Raw genomic sequence first — 19558 nt, forward strand, 5'->3', positions numbered from 1 at the left:
AGGTGAATCTGTAGACTGTCTTCAGCAGGTTGAGGTGAGTGAAGTTATCTACTCTGGTTCAGGAGCCTGAGGGTAGAAGGGTAATAACTCTTCCTGAACCTGGTGTGTGGGACCAAAAGCTCCTGTACCTCCTGCCTAATGGCAGCAGCAGAACACCAGCAAAAACAGATTACCTGCTTGTTGGATCATGATGAGTGCAAGCTGCATTTATCTTGCTAATAATAGACTTTGCATTCCAGGACAGATGACACTTTGCAAAAATGCAAGATTTGGCTGCTTTTGAGACAGTTATTATGTTTCATTTCCTTTTCCTGAATTATCTAGACTCTGTCAGCTGGAAGGGTTTGGAGATAATCTTCAAAGTGAAGTAACATTTGGTTTTATTAGTGCTCTTTTCAAATGTGGTGTTGGTAGTGATCTGTGTCATTAATAGACAAGGATTAGCTAAAGCTTGCTAAATACTCTCTGTCATCATAAGTTCAAGCACCACTCGCAAACACCACCAGGTTCAGGAACAGTTATCACCCTAACAACCATCCTGAACCAACGTGGATAATTTCAATCACAACTACTCAGAGCTGATTCTCTGACTTACAGCCTCACATTTAATGACACTTTACAATTCATATTCTCAGTATTGTTTTTTATTATTCACACAGTTTGCCTTATTTTGCCCATTGATTGCTTACCGGTCTTTTTCTGTTTATGTGTGTATTTTTGTTAATTAGAGCATTGAATAGTTCAGCATAGTACAGGCCCGTCGATCAACAATGCTGTGCAAACCTTTAGCCTGCTTTAAAATCTATCACTTTCCTGCCCCATGTTCCTCCATTTTTCTTTCATCCATGTACCTATCCCACAGTCTCTTAAAAATCCTTAATGCATTTGACTCTACCACCACTGCTGGCAGTGCTTCCACGCACCGACCACTCTGTGTAAAAGACATACCTCTTGTATTCTATTGTATTTCATTTTTCTCTATAAATTCTTGTATGAAAATGAATCCAAAGGTAGCATGTGGTAACAGATATATACGTACTTTGCTAATAAATTTACTTTGAATTCTTATCGTGCTGAAACTCTACAATCTGACTGTCACCAGTACATTTGCAAAGGAAGGCAAAATGATTTTCATATATGATTGATAGAATCATATTGGATTGGTTAATGCACATTTTAAATAGCATTCAGACACTGCTAACCTAATGTGTAGAACAGTTGGCCGGTGTAGTGCCATCCGCACCAGACTTTGAGGTGAGAGGTCCTGGGTTCAAATCCAGCCAGCTCCTCGCACGCTTTCCATCCATGTGGGGTTGAGCGTCAAGCTAGCAACTTAAAAAAAAGCAGACAAGAAATGTTAAAGAATGGCATGGTTGCCACTTGGTGCCACAAGGTGCGGAAAGGAACACCAAGAAGTATGTGTAGGTCTCTTCCATCACTCAAAAGTACAGATTTGAGTAAAATTGATTTAGTTTAGTTCTACAAAGGCCAGGAGGGTTACAATTGACTGCACACCGATTTCAGTTGAATAGAATGGAGAGTAACTGTTCACGTAACTACAATTTTACAATACTTGCTCAGTTTGAATTTTAGTTGCTCCACCTCTGTGGAACGTATAGTGCCCAAGCGCCTGAATCCCCTCTCTGCACCTTCCCACCTATCTTCCTCTTCTAAACTACCCTTTATACTTACATTGGCACACGGTCTGAGACTTTGATTTTAAAATTCTCATCCTTGCATTTAAAACTCATCGTGGCCTTGCTGTCACGGTCAGCTTGGTATGGCAACTGCATTGCAGGTGACCACAGGAAATTATAGAAGGTGGTGGACACGGCCCAACATGACACGGAAACCAAAGTCCCCTCTATGGACTCTGTCTATACACCTCACTGCCTCAGTAAAGCAGCCAACATAATGGAAGACCCCACCCGCCCTGGACACTCTCTGTTCTCCCCTCACCCATTGAACAGAAGATACAAACACCTAAACCTGTGCCACCAGTCTCAAGGAAAGCTTCTATCACACTCTTAAATGGAGCTTTTATATAATAAGTTGGACTTCTGAGCTTACAATCTACTTTGTTATGATCTTTCACTTATTGTTTACCTGCACTGTACTTTCTCAGTAACTGTTACACTTTATTCTTCATGTTTATTGCTTACCTCGGGTAATTATTACCCTGTGTAGTAACTTGATCTGCACAAACAGTATACAAGGCACGATTCTACACCTGGTGAGTTATCTGCCCCATCAGTCAATCAGTGAAACACAAATTGGTAAATTGGCTAATTATTGTCACATGTACTGTGATACAGAGTCAGAATCGGGTTTATTATTACTGACATATGTCACGAAATTTGTTGTTTTGCATCAGCAGTGAAGTTCTGAATGCTGTTTGCTGTTACTGTTTGAACAAGTTTTGTTGTCTCTCTGGGCATACGGTGTTTGACAGTCTTCTTTCGTTTTAATGGGTTCTATAGAGTCTCTTTGCTTTGCGGCTGCCTGTAAGGAGATGAATCTCAAGGTTGTATAAAGTACACACACTTGAATAATAAATATACTGAGAAGTACTTGTCTTGCACAGCATTCATACTGATAAATTCATTACAACAGTATGAGGTGCTGCACTTGAGGCCAAATCAGAGCAAGATTTACACAGTGAATGGTAGGGCTCCGAGGTGTGCTGTTGAACAAAGGGATCTGCAAATACATAATCCACTATTCCTTGAAAATGGCAGCACAGATGGAAAAGGTCATAAATCGAGTTTTTAGCACATTGGCCTTGAGTACGTGCATTATGTACAAGATGCCGTTGAGGCCACGTTGAAAGTATTGTGTGCAGATCTTGTCATCTACCTACAGGAAAAATATCAATTAGTTTAAAATGGTGAAGAGAATGTTTACAAGGATGTTCCTGGAGCTTGAGGATATGAGTTATAGGGAAGGGTTTAAGAGGTTGGGACTTTATGCCCAACAGCACAGGGGAGATGTTACAGAGGTATTCAAAATTATGAAGGGTATACATAGGATGAAGAGCTTGGGGGATAGATAGAGTCAGTGTTTCGAGGGGAGTGTTGGCATTGAAGGAGTGGGGGGTGAGGAAGAGGCGGTTTTTGTGTTGAGAGGTGAGGGGTGGTTTTGGTGTTGAAGGAGGGGTCCAATGAACAGCCACTCTCTCCCCTTACCCTCATCCTCCTCCACTTTCAACCCTCCCTCCACTTTCCCCTCCCTTCCCGTCTCTTCTTCTGTCAGCCCCCCTCCCTTCCCCTACCCCTGCCTCCGTCCCCTCCCCTTTTCCTCTCACTCCCCCTTTCTCCCCTCCCCTTCTTTCACCTTGCACCCTCCCCCTTACCCACTCCCCAACTGGCCTCTCCCCCTCCCCTCTCATTTCCACCGCTCCCCTTTTCCCTTCACTCTCCCCATACCTCTCCCCCTCCCCTACTCCCACTTCCCCTCTCATTTCCACCGCTCCTCTTGCACTCTCCCCATACCTCTCCCCCTCCCCTACTCCCTTCACCCCTTACCTCTCCCCTACTCCCACTTCCCCTCTCATTTCCACCGCTCCTCTTTCCCTTGCACTCTCCCCATACCCCTCCCCCCTCCTTCACCCCTCTACCCCTTCCCATCCCTCATCTCCCCTCCCTCTCCCCGCTCCCCTTTCCCCTTCCCTCTCCCCCACTCCCATCTTCACCCCCTCTACCCATCTCGCCTCCTCCTTCCCTCCTCCCCTGCTCTCTCCTCCCCCTCTCCCCCTCAGTGCTCTCTGCCCGGCGCAGGTGCACGGATAGCGCGCGCACTCGCGCGGGGCCGGGAGCGGCGTTGTTATTCGTCGGGTCGGTGGGGTGAGGGGTGGGGGGGGGGGGGTGGTTGTTGTGCGGGTGAGCTTGGCGCCGGTCGCGCGCTGCGCTCTCTCGCGTAGTCAGTCAGTCAGGCGGGCGGGCGGGCGAGCGCGCGCCCGGGCGAAGATGGCGCTGTGTGCCCGCGGGCTCAGCCACTCGCACAGTGCGCGCCGCAGCCCCGCCAGCGGCCCGGCCGCCCCCGACTCTGCACCGGGACCCTGCGACGGAGACAGCAGCATGGAGCCGGCCGGCCGGCCGCCGCACCGCAGCCTCGCAGAGCGGGCATCGTTCCACCGACACCGGGCTGCTGCACGGGCTTTATCCTGACTGATTTCAAACAGTCATCACTGCTGACAGGCTCTCCCTGGCATTATTTTGTTATTTCTGTCGTGGAGGCTTCTCTCCCCTTTTTTTTTATATTTGATTGCAAAATTTATAGCAGCGATGTGGTCGTGTGCGCATCTTCGCCTGATGCTGATTTCGGGACTGTGCCATTCCTGCCTTGCCTTTAGCTCCCACTTCGACCCGGGTGAGTAAAGGATGCAAAAAAAAAAGAATCCGTTCTACCCTAGCCCCCTGTTCCCTATTTACTCATTCGATTTCCATTTGCTGGGTATGCTCGGTGTCTTTTGTACTTGCAAAGCAATGGCTATCTCTCTATTGAAAATTAAATCGGCGCTGTCGTGAATCCGCTCGCTCTCCTGTGCCGTGGAAGCTGAGCAGGGTACCTGTCACAGCCCGCAGCAGCTTAACCCTGTCGCGGCCGCCTCTCTCCTGTCCACTGCCCACCTCCCCGGAGAATCTGTCCCGCCCGAGCTCTTCCTCGCCATCCACCCCCGTCCCTCCGCCATCTCCCCCCTCCACCACCTCTTCCCTCCGCCATCTCCCCCCACCCTCTTCCCTCCGCCATCTCCCCCCACCACCTCTTCCCTCCGCCATCTCCCCCCACCCTCTTCCCTCCGCCATCTCCCCCCTCCACCACCTCTTCCCTCCGCCATCTCCCCCCACCACCTCTTCCCTCCGCCATCTCCCCCCACCACCTCTTCCCTCCGCCATCTCCCCCCCACCACCTCTTCCCTCCGCCATCTCCCCCCCACCATCTCTTCCCTCCGCCATCTCCCCCCACCCTCTTCCCTCCGCCATCTCCCCCCACCACCTCTTCCCTCCGCCATCTCCCCCCCACCATCTCTTCCCTCCGCCATCTCCCCCCACCACCTCTTCCCTCCGCCATCTCCCCCCCACCATCTCTTCCCTCCGCCATCTCCCCCCCACCATCTCTTCCCTCCGACTCTAATTCTCCGCCACGCACTCTGCCCGATGGCCACTTCTATTTCCCTCACCGGCACACACACTCCAATTCTTTAACTCAGTCCCTTGCCCTTTTCCCCATCTCTGCCTCTTTGCAATAATTCCCTTTTCCCGCTGCACGTCTTGTCATTCCTTGACTAATCCCCCATCTAGTGTTTACCTCCACTCTTTTCCGACATTCGTCACTTCCCTTATTTATCTCCCATTCTCTCCAACTCTCTCATCCCCGTTTCCCCATCCCTCGTCTCCACCCCCCATTTCTCCACACCCTCCTATCTTTCCCACCTCCATTCCATCTTCCCATCCCTCACCTGCCCCACCTCAGACCTCCCAGCCCCTCCTCCCCCTTCTCTCTACCCAATCCCTCCATCCCGCCACCTCACAGTTGCTCCCCACCTTCCTTTCTGCTAGCTGCTCACCCCACTTTCTTCCCATTTCCCTTCTCCATCCCCCTCCCCCATTATCTCCTGTCAGACTCCCCACCCTCCACGGGATTTGGAATTCCAAAGATTCACCGTCCTCTGAGTGAGAACATTTCTTCACCTCCATCCTGAGTGACTGAACTTTTATTTTGACCACACCCCCTCACTCCCCACCCTCCTCCACTCCAATCCCCTTACCTACATAACCCTGTATCCACCTCCTCACCAACCATCATCCAGATTATTTAATCTCTCCTCATACAGCAAATCCACCTTTCTATGTCTCAATGTTGAATCTTGTTTGCACTCCTTTCCTACTAAGACCAGAGCTGTGCACGGTTCTCCATGTGCAGTGTCACCAGGGCACTGTATCATTGACTATGGCTATCTTACCTCTTAAACTCTCCTTGCAAAATAAGCCTACCTTCTTAACTTCTTCCTGTACCTGCTTCTTAGCTTTTCCTAATGAGTAAAGCACAGCTCACTAGGTCCTCCTGAACAATAGTTTTTTTACTGTTTAAGAATTATCTCACTTTCTAGGTTTTTCTATCAAGGTCTCACATTTTTCTACCTTATACAGAACTGTGCAAAAGCCTTGGGTATAAATATATATAAAACTAGGGTGCCTAAGACTTTTGCACGGTACTGCAGTAATTCTATGTATTGCAGAGTATTGCTTCCACAAAAAGAAAAACAAATTTCATGACATCTGTGAGTGATGATAAACCTGATTCTGAGATGGGCCCCTATTGTGGACTGAGAGCGGGAAGGGGGCAGGGAGAGGGGAATCACGGTGGGAGGAGAGGGGAGGGAGTGGGAAGCACCACAGAGATTACTGCAATGACCTATAAACCAATTGTTTGGGATCAAATGACCTTGCCTGGTGCCTGAGGGCTGGGTGTGTCTGCACCCACACCAAACCACGCCAACAGTACTGTGCACCCTGGTTTTATATATATCACCTTAGCTATATGTATCACCCAGCTTTGTACCATAAGCAAAGTTGAATATAGTGAATGCAATTAAATACAAGATATTCTCCACATGGAGTATTATTTACAGCTCTGGTCCCAGAGTAATACACACCAAATGCTGGAGGAACTCTGTGGTGAGGAATAAACAGTTGATGCTTTGGGCTGAGATTCTTCAGGACTGGAAAGGAAGGGGGAATAAACCAGAATAAGAAGGTGGGGGGGGGGGGAAGGAGAACAAGTTGGAAGGTGATGGGTGAAGCCGGTTGGGTGGGGGAGCGGGGATGACGTGTGAAGTTGGGAGGTGATAAATCGAAAAGGCTGAAGGATAAATCTGATAGAGGAGGAGAGTGGACCATGAGAGAAAGGGAAGGAGGAGGGGCAGCAGAGAGAGGTGATGGGCAGATGAGGAGAAGAGAAGAGTTGGGGGGGGGGGAACGAGAGCGGGGAATGGAAAAAGAGATTGGGGAGAGCACAGAAATTATTGGAAGTTAGATAAATCAATGTTCAGCTACTGAACTTGATCCTGTTATTTGAATTACTGATAAAGATTGTAAACAGGAGAATCTCGACACCTTTCACCAATGGAAAGCAGCCTGAATAATCAAAGACCCCACTCCTCCTCTTCCCCACCCACCCCCCCCAGCGGCAGAAGATACAAAAGCCTGAAATCAGGTACCACGACTCTCAAGAACAGCTTCTACCTCCCCGTTATAAGACTCTTAAATGTTTCCTGAATATGATAAGGTGGAATCTTGACCCTAGAATCTATCTACCTCGTTATGACCTTGTACTTTATTGTCTGGCTGCCCTGGGCTCTCTCTGGAACTGTAACACTTTATTCTGCATTCTGTTGTTATTTTACCTTCTGATACCTCAATGCACTTCGTGTATGAGCATTATGCAACTCGTGTTTTACACTGTACATCAGTACATATGACAATAATAAGCCATTTTACCAATTTACATCGTTCCCCACATTAATCATAACCTCTCATCCAGGAAATCACACTTGCATTTTCCACTCTCCCCTTTTCTGCCTATTCTTGGTTCCCCGCAGTACATTTCCCCGATGCCACGTGCTCTAATGCCGTAGAATAATCTCGGAAAGAAAACCTGGACAAAGCACCTTCTGGAATCTCCAACTGGTCTGCCTATTTTTTCGTGTTTTGTCACCTCCAAACTTGAATAATTCCGGCCGATTCGTCAACCTCGTTACGTATTGGCTTTGCCAAACCCCATTATTAATTTAAGAGTAACGCACACAATATGCTGGAGGAACTGAGCAGGTCAGACGGCACCTATGGACAGGTATAAAGGAGCTGAGACCCCTCAACAGAACCTGATGAGTTGACTCGTTACTCCTTTCCATAGATGCTACCTGACTTGCTGAGTTCCTCCAGCATTTTGTGTCTGTTACTCTGAATTCGCCGCATCTGCAGAATCTCTTGTGGTTATTAATTTTAAGGATCATTCTCTCAATAATAAATTCCAGCATTTCTCCTACCGGGGAGAATGGGCTAATTGGTCTGTGGTGCTCTCTCCCTCCTTTCTTAGAGAGTATCTGCTGTTTTCCGGTCTGTGGAAAATGTTCTGGATGAAACCAGGTTCTCTAAAGCCACCCCCTTCGTACCCCTAGACCGCAGGCCGTCGGGTCCTAGGGACTTACTGCCTCTCTGCCCCATTAATCTCTATGCTGCTCATTTCTTTAAGCTCCGTGTTCATTATAGATCTCCACTATTTCCAGGAGGGATTCTCTGTTTAACTTCTGTGCCTTTTTCCTTAAACTCCAATATATTTAAAGCTGCTCTCCCCTCCCCATCACTCCCCCCATTATTCTCCCCTCTTCACCGTTCCCCCTATTCTCCTCTTCTCTCCCTATTCTCCCCTCCCCATCACTCCCCTTCCCTCCCTTCCTCCATTCCCCTCTCCATCCCGGTCATTCCTCTCCCTATTCTCCCCTCACCACTGCCCTCTCGTAACGCCCCTTCCACTCTCTCGTTTGACTCCCCCTTGGCTTTCTCACTCTAAACGCCCCCCCCCCACACTGTGCCTTCCCCTCCTGTATTTACCCCCACCCCCACTCAGTCTTCTCTGTAATGGTGGTGGTCGGCCGTGAAATATTGCTGCGTTGCGGATCTAAACCTCCGCTGTAATTTCTTTCTCTCCCCCCCCCCCCCGATCAAAATTGAATTGACGAGGAAATAGAGGGTGAAGCTAAATGCACCGTGAGGTTTGGGGTGAGAAGGTGCCGGCCAACTCGCTGCTGGTTGTAACTGTACGGGCTTGTCAACCGCAGGATAAAAGCCTCCCTCCGCTCGCCACCCCCAAAACAGGCAAATTAGACACCCCTTTGCGGTGAACTTATTGCCGTTCACGGCGAGAGCATTTAATCGTTTCACTCGGAGTGCAGGTGGGAGGTGTTATGCAGTACACTCCTGCAGTGGTACAGTTACCACAGCTGGGGGCTGAGGGGGTGGCTTGGCGAGCGAGCGACCCAGAAACAGTGGCACCCGAGCGCCGGCTGGCAGTAGAATGAAAATGCCAGTAACAGCGGTGACATCATTCTCCGAATTGATGTGTTTCTCTGTAATTTGTGTGGTGCCATATGACAATTGCATGTGTGAGAGAGATTTTAATTGCCGACAAATACTAACAGACGTCTAAATTAGTTTGCGGTTTTATTTCGTGTGTTAAATATCAGCGATATTAACGCCTCCCTCAATAAAACCCATTGCCGCAGCATCATTCACTACTGAAAGGCACCGTCCTGCCTGCAGGTTCAAGTAGAAATTTGCACTATTCAGGTAGCTCAGACACAATCAGGGCTTATTACATGCAAGACTTAAGACATGAATAAACTTGTGACCCTTTAGTGCCCTAGTTGCAATTTCAATTGCCTAACCCAGACAGGAAAGGCTGAAAATGCTCAGCAGGTTAGGCAGCATCTGAGAGAGACAAAAACGATTTGTACCTTTTGCTCTGGTTATAAATGTGCTCGACCTGGGTGGGCTGGCTCAACTCACCCACCCCGAACTCATCATCATCATTATGTGCCATGTCATCTGACCTGGGCGATCATGGTCTATCCATGACCATGATTGTTCTTGGCAAATTTTCCTACAGAAGTGGTTTGCCTTTGCCTTCTTCTGGGCAGAGTCTCTACAAGACGGGTGACCCATAGCCATTATCAATACTCTCCAGAGATTGTCTGCCTGGTGTCAGTGGTCGCATAACCGGGGCTTGTGATCTGCACCCACACGACCACCCACCACCTGCTCTCGTGGCTTCACGTCACCCTGATTGGGGGTGGTGGGGGGGGGGGGAGAGCAGGTGCTGCACCTTGCTCAAACGTGACCTGCAGGGCTAGCGGAGGGAAAGGAGGGCCTTACAAACGTGAGAAAATCTGCTGATGCTGGAAGTCCAAAGCAACACACAAAATACTGGAGGAACTCAGTAGACCAGGCAGCAACTTTGGAAAAGAGCGAACAGTTGATGTTTCGGGCCGATGCCTTTCATCGGGACCAGAACAGAAGGGGAAAAGATAGAATGGGAGGGTGGGGGAAGGGGAGGAAGAAGTACAAGGTGGCAGGTGAAAGGTGAAAGTGGGAGCAGGGGGAGAGGCTGAAATGAAGAGCTGGGAAGTTGATTGGTGAAAGGGCTGGAGAAGGGGGCATCTGATAGGAGAGGACAGCAGACAGTGGAAGAAAGGGAAGGGAAGAGTATCAGGGGGTTGTGATGGGCAGGTAAGGAGTGAGTGGGAAACAAGAATGGGGAATAGTGAAGGAGAGAAAACAAGGATGAGGAATGGCAAGTGCCTTATGCCTTATTTGGTAGGGACTTGGGTTACGTAATTGAGCTAGTCCTACATGCTGGTGTTGGGTCCACATCTCTCTGAACCTTCCCTGTCCATGTGTACTCAGTAGCTATTTTATTAGGTACACCTGCTCATTGATGCAAATATCTAATCAGCCAATCATGTGGCAGCATCTCAATGCACGAAAGCATGCAGACACGGTCAAGAAGTTCAGTTGTTGTTCAGGCCAAACATCAAAATGGGGGGGGGGGGGAAATGTGATCTAAGGAGGGCCACGGAAGTGTTACATTCAGCATGACGCTATTACAGCTCGGGGTGTTGGAGACTGGAGTTCAATTTTGGCACTCTCTGTAAGCAAATTTGTACGTTCTTTCTCGTGAGTGCGTGCGTTTCCTCCCCGTGCTCTGGTTTTCTCCCACAGTCCAAAGATCTACCAGTTAGTAGGTAAATTGGTAATTGTAAATGGTCCCATTACAGGTTAAATAAGTGGGTTCCTGAGTAGTGCGGCTTGAAGGACTGGGAGGGTTTAGTCCGTGCTGTATTTCTGAATAAAATAAAATAGACTTGTAGAGAAGTACTGCACAGAAACAGGCCCTTTGGTCCATCTAGTCCATGCCAAAACCATTTAAACTGCCTATTCCCATCGACCTGCACTGCGACCATGGCCCTCCATACCCCTACCATCTATCCAAACTTCCCTTAAACATTGAAGTTGAGCTTGGATGCACAACTTATTCTCTCAGATTATTTCACACTCTCGTGACCCTCTGAGTGAAGAAGTTTCCCCTCATGTTCCCCTTAAACTTCTCACCTTCTACCCTTAACCTGTGACCTCTAGTTGTAGTCCCACCCAACTTCAGTGGAAAAAGCCTGCTTGTATTTCCCCTATCTATACCCCTCATAATTTTGTATACCTCTATCAAGTCTCCTCTCAATCTTCTATGTTCTAAAGAATACAGTCCGAACCTATTCAATCTTTCGTTATAACTCATGCTCTGCAGACCTGGCAACATCCTTGTAAACTTTCTCTGCACCCTTTCAACCTTGTTTATATCTTTCCTGTAGGTAGGTGACCAAACTGCTCACAATGCTCCAAATTAGGCCTCACCAACATCTTATACAACTTCAACGTAACATCCCATCTTCTGTACTCAATACATTGGTATGTTTAAGGCCAAAGCGCCAAAAGCTTTCTTTACAACTCTTTTGATCTGTGACGCCACTTTCAATGAATTATCTACCTGTATTCTCAGATCCCTTTGTTCTACCACACTCCTCCATGCTCAAGTGTTCACTGTGTAAGATCTACCTTGGTTAGTCCTACAGAAGTGCAAAACTTGAATTTGTCTGCATTAACTTCCGCTTGCCATTTTTCAGCCCATTTTTCCAGCTGGTCCAGATCCCTCTGCAAGCTATAACAGCCTTCCTCACTGACCATTACACCCCCAATCTTGGTACCATCTGCAAATTTGATGATCCAGTTAACCACATTGTTATCCAGATCATTGATACAGATGACAAATCTGTAATCTGAATGATTGTTGGTGCCAGACGAAATGGTTTGAGTATCTCAGAAACTGCTAATCTGGGATCTTCGTGCACAGCAGTGTCTGGAGTTTGCAGAGAAAGTGCGAAAAAACAAAAAAAAGAATCCAGAGAGTGCTAGTCCTGTGAACAAAAATGATATATCAATGAGAGAGGTCAGAGGAGTTTGGCCAGGATGGTTCAAGCTGACAGGAGGGTGACAGTCAGTCAAATAACCACGTGTTACAACACTGCTGTGCAGAAAAGCACCTCTGAATGCACAACATGTCAAACGTTGAAGTGGATGGGCTACAGAAGCAGAAGATCACAAATGTGCACTCAGTGGTCACTTTATTAGGAACAGGAGGTTTACTGAGTGTATACTGCTTGGGTACCACAGATGCATACACAATCGGGGCTTATTACATGCAAGATTTAGGCATGAATAAACGTGTGAGTCCTAGTTACAATTTCAATTGCCTAACCCAGACAGGAAACACTGAAAATGTTCAGCAGTTCGGGCAGCATCTGGGCAGAGAAAAGCAGGGATTTCCCTTTTGCTTCCTTCATAAATGTGCCTGGTCTGTGTTGGTCCAATTTATCCACAGCAAATAAATTGATGAAGTGAGCTAATATAATTTGCTGGTGTTTAGGTCCATATCTCTCTGAAGCTTTCCTCTCCATGTTCAGTATGTCCTGCATTTTCTATTTATTGATTGATTGAGATACAGTGCAGCATGGGCCCTTCAAACCGTGCTGTCCAGCAATCCCCCAGTTTCACCCTAGCTTAATCACAGGGCAATTTACAATGACCAATTAGCCTGTCAAGCAGTATGGCTTTGAACCATGGGAGTAAACCAACGCAGTCACAGGGAGAACACACAAACTTCTTACAGGCAGTGACAGGAATTGAACCCGGGTCGCTGGGACTGTTAACCACTACATTACTGTGTCGTTTCCTTACACATTTCCCTATTTTGTATTCTGGTTTTGGACTACTTTGTTCCCTCACCAAACGTGGCAGTTTTGGACTTCTAATTTCTTTTTCCTGGCTAGTTCTAAGATATTTCACAGACCGATGGTTTCACCACCCCCAGATCCTTATCAGGTACTGAGTGTAATTTTAGTAGAAATGACGGCCAGCATTAAGCTTGAACTTAGAGTCATGGAGCACTATAGGACAGAAACAGGCTCTTTGGCCCATCTAGTCCACGTTGAACCATTTTTCTACCTAGTCCTCTCGACCTGCATGTGGACCATAGCACTCCATACCCCTCTCATGCACATACCTATCCAAATTTCTCTTAAATGTTGAAATTGAACCCGCATCCACCACTTCTGCTGGAAGCATTATCATCCAGATCATTGATATAGATGACAAGTCTATAATGTCAAAGTCATGGAATGACACTCTCATCACCCTCTGAATGAAGAGGTTACCCCTCATGCTCCCTCTAAATATTTCATCTTTCACCCATAACCTATGACCTCTAGTTCTACTCTCACCCAACCTCAATGGAAAAGTCTACTTGCATTTACTATCTATGTCCTTCATATAGACAGGATAGGATTTGATAGGATAGATTGGGTAGGCTTCTGAAAGCTCCACTGCCCATTTTATTTAATCAGCCAGAGAGCCATAGAGCTGTACAACATGGAAACAGGCCCTTTGGCCCAAATCACCCGTGCTAACCAAGTTGTCTAACTGAGCTTGTCCCACTTTATTTTCCCTGGCTTTGGAATGAGCTCCAGATCAGTTGTGTCCATTTGCATTGTCCATTCAAAATCCCAAGGCATGAGGATGCCTTAACTGCAAATTCAAGTTCAAGTTTATTGTCATCTGACTGTACATATATACAACCATATATATGACCCTCTGGATCATGGTGTAGCCACAATACACATATCACACACAGCACATAAAACAAAATATTACCACAAATAAGTTAAGGAAATATAATTCAAAATGCATGTGAATCGCGCAGGACAGGTGAACAAGAAACAGCTCACTGTCCTAGTGAGGAGACCTCGGCATTGGCAGGGTATTCATTAGTCTCACAGCCCGAGGGAAGAAGCTGTTACTCAGCCTAGCAGTCCTAGTCCTGATGCTGCCGTACCTCCTTCCTGATGATAGTGGGTCAGGAGATTGCAGGATGGGTGGTAAGGATCGTCAATTATGCTTCAGGCCCTTTGCCTGCAACAAATAGTGGGGAGGGAGATCCTGATGATCCTCTTGGTAGGGGAAAGGATCAGCACTGGGGTGTAGGAGAATAGAGGCAAGCTTATAGTCCAAAACTAGGATATGTAGATTTAGGGGAAAGATTCAAAAGGGACCAAAGGGGAAACTTTTATACCCAGATGAATGCGGTGCCAGGCAAAGTGATTGAGGCCGGTAAATATGTATACAACAAGTGTGAATGTTGACAAGGGTCCTTGGTGTACAACAGTCCCAGTAAATGTCACTAATTGTGGGTGGAGGAGGGAGACCCTGGCAATCTTCTCGGTGTTTTTTATTATCTTCTGTCTGATGCCTTGCATCTTGTGTACCACACAATTATGCAGCCAGACAGGACATTCTCGATGGTGCTCCTATCGAAAGACCACTCCCACTACCCCCATCTCCCCATCCCTCCACCTTTTCCTTGTCTGGAAGTTAGAAAGTGGTATCTGTAAGAATGGAGTGAGGCTAGAAACAGGGAGATGGAAAGAGCAGTGGTGGAGAGAGAAGCTTTGGAGGTTGGGTTGAGAATATTTGTAGCAATTACTAAAGGAAAATTGTACACCATTTATAGTATTTAAATGTGTTTAAAATATATCTTATAGGTACTTTGGGGTTTTGGTTCTGAAGTGGAGAGTCTGTCCATTGATGAAGAGAGCCATTATTGTTATACTATTTTGCTTAACACTGTCAAGAAATATTTAGGAACTTCAGAGCAGAAGTTTCTTAATTTGGAAACTAATTTCTCAATGAAGGTTGGATTAGAAATGATCTCACCAGAAAGGCTCATGTGATAATCATCAGTCTTGTGTTTAATTGGTAGTGTTAATCTGCTTATAATTTGGAATATCTCATCTTTGAAAGAGTTTTGACTACTGGTGTGGTTAAATTGACTTGTAATGTTGAATTCTGAGAGGAAAATGGTAATGTTTGAAAGCCCTGAGTGACAAATCTTCTCAGCATCCCTGTAGCCTTGGATCAGCTCCAGGAGGATGCAGTCAGAATGCATGTCCAATTACCAAGTTTAAGTTCAAGCTTATTGTCATTCAGCCGTACATATGTACACAACTCAATGAAACATCATTCTTTTGGGGCCAAGGTACAAAACACAGTACATATAGTCACACACAGCACAAATAGTTATGATCCAGCACATACAGTCACAAAGAAAAAATTAACACAAATCCCTGAGTGGCCTGGCCTGAGGATTGACAAATTGACATAAAGTGAGAAGTGTGTGTTCATGGAGGACGGTATAATGTTACTGTCACTATGATATTAAAACAAGCAATTGCATAAATATGTGAAACAGCAGCAAGAAAAGGTGAAAAGTGACCTCTGCAGGATGAGAATATGTCTGTGAGTTGTGGAGTGTTGGAGGGGGGGGGGGGGGTGTTCAGACAAAGTGTATATGTGTGCTGGTTGGCAGCGGGGTGTTAAGTAGATCCTGGGGGAAGATCTTACCCAGCCTGACAGTTCTGGTTCTTATGGTTCAGTACCTTCTGCCTGATGACAAGGAGGTCAAAGAGATTATGGAAAGGATTGAAGGCACTTCTGATATATGTTCTGAATGGGAGGGTGGAGAGAGACCCTGTTATACTTTAATACTGCCAGTTTGTCATTGAAATTCTGAGATATAGCGTTTTGAGGCTGGTGGAGATCTTATAGAAACATATAAAATTATGAAAGGGATAGATAAGATAGAGGCAGGAAAGCTGTTTCCACTGATAGGTGAGACTAGAACTAGGGGACAAAGCCTCAAGGTTCAGGGGAGTAGATTTAGGACAGAGATGAGGAGGAACTGCTTTTCCCAGAGAGTGGTGAATGTGTGGAATTCTCTGCCCAATGAAGCAGTGGAGGCTACCACAGTAAATATATTTAAGACAGGGTTGGATAGATCTTTGCATTGTAGGGGAATTAAGGGTTATGGGGAAAAGGCAGGCAGGTGGAGATGAGTTCATGGCCAGATCGGCCCTGATCTTATTGAATGTCAGAGCAGGCTTGACGGGCCAGATGGCCGACTCCTGCTCCTATTTCTTATATTTTTTTGTGCAATCTGTGTTTATTTAAAGCCACAACACATTTGAAGTGTCTCAGAGCTATTGCTGGCTTTTATATAGAAACTTTTTGCAGGTTAAAAATTGTCTCACAGCAGCGTGACCAGTCAACATCACGCTGAAGAGATGAATTTTAAGGAACATCTTTAAAAGAGGAGGGGGTGGGTAGAGAAAATTGGGAACCTGGTGAAGTCAGTTTATGAAAGCAACTCAATACCGGCAAGGGCAATAAATGCTGTCCTCTAACATGGTACAAATGAATAATAAAGTTCAAAGTAAGCTAAGTATCTAAATGTATCCGTACACGACGCTGGAAGAACTCAGCATCCGTGAGAAAAGAATAGCCAACGTTTCGGGCCGAGACCCTTAATCAGGAATGGGGGGGAAGAGAGGGCCGAAGCCCGGTAATAGAGATAGGGGAGGGTGAAGCATCTGCAGTTGTATTTTTGTATCTAAATGTATCGTCCTTTCTGGGTCCTCCAGTGTGAACACAGCATGGTTTCTCTTGTTCTTCTCCTTTATGCTTGGGCCACTTTTCCTTTCAAGTGGCCATCTGGATCTGGTCTATAACTAGCCAAGTTGCCGGGAGGAGAGGAAGGTATATTGATCTGATGTTGTATGCAATTTCTGGACTTGTTCCACAAGACCCTGTACTCTGTTCCTGCCTGGCTTCAGGACCTGTCTACTGTCACTATCAGAGAGGAAGCAAGTGAATGTGCTTTAGGCCGCTGGGCGCTATGTAACATTTCATGGTCAGGATCCAGGAAGAAGAGACAAAGGGCAGACTCCCGAAGTATCCTTCTATTAGTATCAAATTAGGGAAGAAACTTGACGGCTGTTGCTCACCTCCAAGGTAGAAGACTTTGGGTTCAGGCCCCTCAGAGGAATGTGCACCCTGATGGGTGTGCTGCCCTGTTGCACGGAGCCACTCATATTCCACAGTGAACAGTGTAAGGCAAAGCAATGAAATTCTGTAAGAGTGCTGAAGAACAGTTTTTAATACACAGAGTTCCTGCTGTCTCTTTCTGCAAGAAATCCAATAACTTAGCATGGAATAGATGGGACAAAAGGCCTCATTCCCTTTACTCCACCTAAACCTGTTTCAATTTTAACCACCTCCATCAAATCTCCATCATCTCTGCTCCAAGGAGAATAAAGTCAGCTTCTCCAATTTATCCATGTATCTTCTGAAACCACACATTATCTAGTTTCAAACACAACAGGCCTTTCAGCCCAGAATATTGTGCTAACTGTTTAACCAACTATGAGATCAATCTAACTCTTCCCTCCTACACAGCTCTCCATTTGTCTATCATCCCATGTACCTATCTAAGAGTTTCTTAAATTCACCTAATATATCTGCCTCTACCCGCACCCCCGAAAGCACATTCCACACGTCTACCCTCTGTGTAAAAGCACTACCTTTGACATCACTCCTATACTAATGTATCTGCCTCTGCCATCACTTTTTCTGCACCTTTATTTGAAGCTTTCCTAAAGTGCAGATATGAGAATTAGACACATTTATCCACTTGGGCCTGAACCAAAAGTTTCAAAATGGTTTAGCGTATTTCTGCCTCTCCTGGGGTTCCTTGTTTGTCATCCTCTCCACTTACATTCTTTGTTTTGCTTCATGCGCTCTACAGATTTCTTTGTTCACATTCCCTTCAAAGTTGCACCGTTCAGCTTGTACTGTCCTGACACTCTTTATACAAAGAAAATGTATCTGTTAGTTCAGGTGGACCGTGAAATCCCTGTGACTCTGCTCGAAGAATAGGAGGTTCTCTCTGCATTTGTTCTCTGTGGCTAGCTCAGTCGTTCATTTTGTCTGTGCTACGCGGAGACCGTTTGCTGTAATCAACCTAGCAACAGGGCAGCTGTACTTAAAAATAAATTTGTTCTATGTCAGGTACCTTCACCACTTCTTTGAGTTGTTACCAGTCTTTACTACCGTATGACACATTTTCTTTCAAAAGGCTGAGACTACGCCTAAAGAACTACTTGAGTGACCATACATTGTTCAGGTTGTGAAGTCATAGATGATTCTCTACAAATATAAAGAATGGCTTAATTTGTCACATGTACATTGAAACATTTGTGCCATTTATGCCAATGACCAACACATTCAGAGTATTGTGCTGGGGGCAGCCCCACAAGTATTGCCACGCTTCTGGTGCCAACGTAACACACCACAACTTACTAACCCTAACTCTGACTTGTACGTCTTTTTGGACTGTGGGAGGAAACTGGAGAACCCACATGGTCATGGGGGGAATGTACAAACTCTCAGTAATACAGCACAGAAACAGACTCTTTGAATCAAATCCATCAGGACCAAGATACCTATTTAACTTTTCTCATTTGCTGTGTTTGACCCATATCCCTCCAAACTGGGGTTCACGGACCCCTTGCTTAATGGTATTGGTCCATAGTGTAAAAAAGGTTGGGAACCCCATGCTCTAAACATTTCCTATCCATACAGAGACATGGAGTACTACTTTCATCCTAGTCTTGCTTGAAAAGCAGCTTGCATAATGTATCTTTTTTTTGCATGTAAAATATTCCTTTTTGAAGGATGCAGTTGATTGCAAAGTGATCTCAGGAGTCGTGCCCCATATTATCCTTCATATGGATAAAAGGTGCTTTTGGTGATTAGTGCTGTTTTTCCCGATAATTATAGGTTCAGTGCTGAAGAGATCCTTCTGGCCCTACGAGCCGCAGGAACAAGCATGCCCTGATTTAACCCTAGCCTAATCATGGGACGATTTACAGTGGGCAATTAACATACTAACCACTAGATCTTTTTGTTCTGTGGGGGAGAGGGAGCCCTAGACATTCCATGGGGAGGGCATACAGTCTCCTTATAGATGATGTTGGAATTGGACTCCGAACTCTGATAGCTGTGATAGTGTCACACTCACTACCGTGGTGCCCTAACACGAAGGTGTGTGCAGCAAGCATGCGATTGGTATATTGGCCTTGATTGCAAAGGAGTTAGAACTTAGAAGTAGGGAATTATTGTCACAGTTGTAAAGGATGTTGGTGCGACCGAACCTGGAGCATTGGGCAGTTTTGGTCCTCTTGTTTAAGAAGGGACGTAGAAGCATTGGAGGCAGACCAAAAGAGATTCGTTAGGCCTATTCCTGGAATAAGAGGGTCGTCCCATCAAGAGAGGCTAAATAAGTTAGGTCTGCATCCATTGGAATTTAGAGGAATGAGGAATAGTCTTATTGAAACATGTAAGGTTTTAAGGCTGCATGACAGGGTAGATGTTTCTACCAGCGCTAGGTCTCAATGATGGGACATAGTTGCAAGCCAAAGGAGGGGTGATGGTTGTTTAAAGCTGAGGTGCATAGGAATTCCTTTATTGGGTAATGGTGATCTGCTGCCATTCTCTTACCC

At 46.2% G+C, this 19558-nt stretch overlaps 1 protein-coding gene across 5 annotated transcripts in view; it reads left to right on the forward strand.

Annotated features, from left to right (window-relative positions):
• The first annotated feature begins 3955 nt into the window (after window positions 1-3955).
• The window catches only part of aatkb (apoptosis-associated tyrosine kinase b), a 327637-nt gene continuing 312034 nt past the window's right edge, over window positions 3956-19558 (forward strand). For all 5 annotated transcript variants that reach the window (XM_059948385.1, XM_059948388.1, XM_059948386.1 and 2 more), the window contains exon 1: window positions 3956-4368. In XM_059948385.1, coding sequence (XP_059804368.1) covers window positions 4284-4368 — 85 coding nt within the window. In that variant the 5' untranslated portion in view covers window positions 3956-4283. The remainder of the gene's footprint in view (window positions 4369-19558) is intronic.

Source organism: Hypanus sabinus, chromosome 23 (assembly GCF_030144855.1).
Source record: "Hypanus sabinus isolate sHypSab1 chromosome 23, sHypSab1.hap1, whole genome shotgun sequence".
NCBI lineage: Eukaryota > Metazoa > Chordata > Chondrichthyes > Myliobatiformes > Dasyatidae > Hypanus > Hypanus sabinus.